The 3,781-nt window shown below is 44.6% G+C and overlaps 1 protein-coding gene across 1 annotated transcript; it reads left to right on the top strand.

Moving 5' to 3' along the window:
* Nucleotides 1–206: 206 nt before the first annotated feature.
* On the top strand, nucleotides 207–617 carry LOC136460631 (uncharacterized). Its single transcript, XM_066460258.1, has one exon. The coding sequence runs from the start codon at nucleotides 207–209 to the stop codon at nucleotides 615–617; it is 411 nt and encodes a 136-aa protein (XP_066316355.1).
* The last annotated feature ends 3,164 nt before the right edge of the window (nucleotides 618–3,781 follow it).

Raw genomic sequence — 3,781 nt, 5'->3', positions numbered from 1 at the left:
TGGGAAAATTAGAATTACTCGTTCGGTCCGTGTTCCTTTCTCCATGGGTGCTTATTCTGATTTTGTCGATTGTGATGTTATTCCCATGGAAGTATGCTCTCTGTTACTTGGGCGACCTTGGCAATATGATACTGATAGCTTGCATCATGGTCGTTCCAATCACTATTCTCTCATGTTTAAGGGTCAAAAAAATAATTATACATCCAATGACACCTGAACAAATTCTTAAAGATGATCTTGCTCGAGCTGCTAAAACTGCTAAACAACTTGCACCATCGACCTCTGTTAATTCTGAAATCAAGTTAAATGCTCCTGTTTTGCTTGCTACACGTGCTGATTTTGATAAGTTACACGATGCTACTTTGCCATGCTATGCCCTTATATGCTCTCGTGTGCTCGTTTCCCTTGATGATACACCGTCTTTGGATATTCCCCCTGCTGTTGCTAACATTTTGCAGGAGTACGCTGATGTCTTTCCAAAAGATTTGCCACCAGGCCTTCCACCACTTCGTGGCATTGAGCACCAGATCGACCTCATTCCCGGCGCACAGCTCCCGAACCGCGCCCCGTACCGTACAAATCCGGATGAGACAAAGGAGATCCAGCGACAGGTATAGGCGTTGCTTGACAAGGGTTATATTCGTGAGTCTCTTAGCCCTTGCTCTGTTCCTGTGTTACTTGTTCCAAAGAAAGATGGCTCTTGGCGTATGTGTGTAGACTGTCGTGCTATTAATAACATTACCATTCGCTACCGATATCCTATACCACGCCTTGATGATATGCTAGATGAGCTTAGTGGTGCCATTATTTTTACTAAGATTGATTTGCGTAGTGGCTACCATCAGATTCGCATGAAATTAGGTGATGAATGGAAAACGGCTTTTAAAACGAAATTTGGGTTATATGAATGGTTGGTTATGCCGTTTGGTTTGACGAATGCTCCCAGCACTTTTATGCGTTTGATGAATGAAGTTCTGAGGCCCTTCATAGGATTGTTTGTAGTTGTCTATTTTGATGATATCCTTATTTACAGCAAGTCTATGGAAGAGCATTTAGACCATTTGCGTGCTGTTTTTGATGCGTTGCGTGCGGCCAATTTATTTGCTAACATCGAAAAATGCATGTTTTGCACACAACGTGTCTCGTTTCTTGGCTATGTTGTTACTCCACAGGGCATTGAGGTGGATAGCAGCAAGATCGATGCCATTCGGGCGTGGCCTACACCGACGACGGTCACACAAATTCGAAGCTTTCTTGGCCTTGCAGGTTTCTACCGCAGGTTTGTTCGTGATTTTAGCTCCATTGCAGCGCCTCTACATGAGCTTACAAAGAAGGATGTCCCCTTTGCTTGGAGTGATTCGCAAGAGGTTGCGTTCAGCACCTTGAAAGATAAGTTAACCAATTCTCCTCTCTTGCAGTTGCCTGATTTTACTAAAGTGTTTGAGCTTGAATGTGATGCTAGCGGTATTGGGCTAGGTGCTGTTTTGTTACAAGAAGGAAAACCTGTTGCCTATTTTAGCGAGAAATTAAGTGGTGCTAGCTTGAATTATTCTACTTATGATAAGGAGCTTTATGCTTTAGTGCGCACTTTGCATACTTGGCAGCACTACCTTTGGCATCGCGAGTTTATAATTCATTCTGATCATGAGGCTTTAAAACATATTCGTACCCAAACAAACCTGAACCGTCGTCATGCTAAATGGGTAGAATTCATTGAGTCTTTTCCTTACATTATTAAACACAAGAGCGGGAAAGAAAATGTTATTGCTGATGCTTTGTCTCGTCGCTATACCATGCTATCACAGTTAGATTTTAAAATTTTTGGCCTGCAAACTGTGAAGGATCAATATGTGGATGATGCTGATTTTAAAGATGCTTTTGCCCATTGTATTCATGGCAAACCATGGGGCAAATTTCACATACAGGACGGGTTCCTGTTTCGCGCTAACAAGCTGTGTGTTCCAGCTAGCTCGGTTCGTCGTTTGTTGTTACAGGAAGCGCATGGAGGCGGTCTCATGGGGCACTTTGGCGTCTACAAGACGCATGAGGTGCTGGCTGCTCATTTCTTTTGGCCCCGGATGCGCGCTGATGTTGAGCGCCTTGTTGCACGTTGCAATACTTGCCAGAAAGCTAAGTCACGATTGAACAACCATGGTTTGTACATGCCTTTGCCTGTTCCTACTTCCCCTTGGCTTGATATTTCTATGGACTTTGTTTTGGGATTGCCTCGAACTAAGAAGGGGAGGGACAGTATTTTTGTGGTTGTTGATCGTTTCTCCAAAATGGCTCATTTTATACCTTGTCATAAGACTGATGATGCTAGCAATATTGCTGACTTGTTCTTTAAAGAGATTATTCGTTTGCATGGTATTCCAAATACAATAGTCTCTGATCGTGATGCTAAGTTTCTCAGTCATTTTTGGAGATCACTGTGGAATAAAATGGGAACTAAATTGCTGTTTAGCACTACTTGTCACCCTCAGACTGATGGGCAAACTGAGGTGGTTAATCGAACTTTGTCAACCATGCTTAGGGCTGTTTTAGATAAAAACTTGAAACGTTGGGAGGATTGCTTGCCTCATGTTGAGTTTGCTTATAATCATGCAACGCATTCTTCTACAAAAATGTGTCCCTTTCAGATTGTTTATGGTTATATTCCTCGAGCGCCCATTGATTTGTTTGTTCTTGATGCTGAGGACGCTCCACACATAGATGCCGCTGCACATATTGATCAAATGATTAGCTTGCATGAACAAACTAAACAAAACATTGCTACTGCTAATGCTAAATATCAGGTTGCGGGTAGTAAAGGGAGAAAACATGTTACTTTTGAACCAGGTGATCTGGTTTGGTTGCATTTAAGAAAGGATCGTTTTCCTACTTTACGTCGTTCTAAATTGATGCCACGTGCTGCTGGTCCTTTTAAAGTACTAACCAAGATTAATGATAATGCTTACATCCTTGACCTGCCTGCGGAGTTTGGTGTTTCCACGAGTTTTAATGTTGCAGATTTGAAACCTTATGCGGGCGAAGATGAGGAGTTGCCGTCGAGGACGACTTCAATTCAAGAAGGGGAGGATGATGAGGACACCACGAGTACATCTACACCAGCAGCACCTCAGGCGCCTCCAGTTGATCATCTAGGGCCAATCACTCGGGCCCGTGCGAGAGAATTAAACTTCATCATGCTGTTAAGGAACGAAGGGCCAGCGGAATAAGAAGATGGCCCAACAGGGCAGCCCAGGTGGGGCGCCTAGGGCTGGCAGCCGCCGCCTTTTCCCTGGTGGTGTCCCCCCCCTCCTGCCGTCGATCTGGACTCCAGGGGCTGCGCCCCCTTTATTTAGTCGGAGTCCCTTTTGTTTACAACTCGAGTTTTGTTTTACATCTAGCTTTAGCTACTCTCGAACACGGCAATTCCACGCCGTCTTTGTGTGATTCAGAACTCCACCTTCGAGCGATAATTGTGATTGCTCGCGTCTTTTTCTTGTTCGTTTTTCGATTGCGTGCAGGAAACGATCTTCGTGATCAGGCTGATCTCGCACCGGCGAGGTTGGTAACCATCGGGAGTTGGTTCAGCGATTGCATTGGCGCTTCGGGTTCGCTCGTCGTAGTCGGATCGTGAGGGTCTACTTCCACCAGATCGAAATTATCTCCACTCACCGAAAGATCGGGCACTCCCCTTCTATGGGTGATGTAGAATCTCTCTTATTTCTGTTTGGAGACTGTGTTAGCGTCGGTGTAAGCTAGGTCCATGGTTTGCGCTAGATGTACCATAGGCTCA

The sequence above is a fragment of the Miscanthus floridulus genome, chromosome 6, assembly GCF_019320115.1.
Source record: "Miscanthus floridulus cultivar M001 chromosome 6, ASM1932011v1, whole genome shotgun sequence".
NCBI lineage: Eukaryota > Viridiplantae > Streptophyta > Magnoliopsida > Poales > Poaceae > Miscanthus > Miscanthus floridulus.
This window is presented reverse-complemented; position numbering and strand designations above follow the sequence as displayed.

Excerpts from the sequence above, each read along its gene's own strand:
- LOC136460631 (XM_066460258.1), top strand. The coding sequence starts at position 207 with ATGACACCTGAACAAATTCTTAAAGATGATCTTGCTCGAGCTGCTAAA.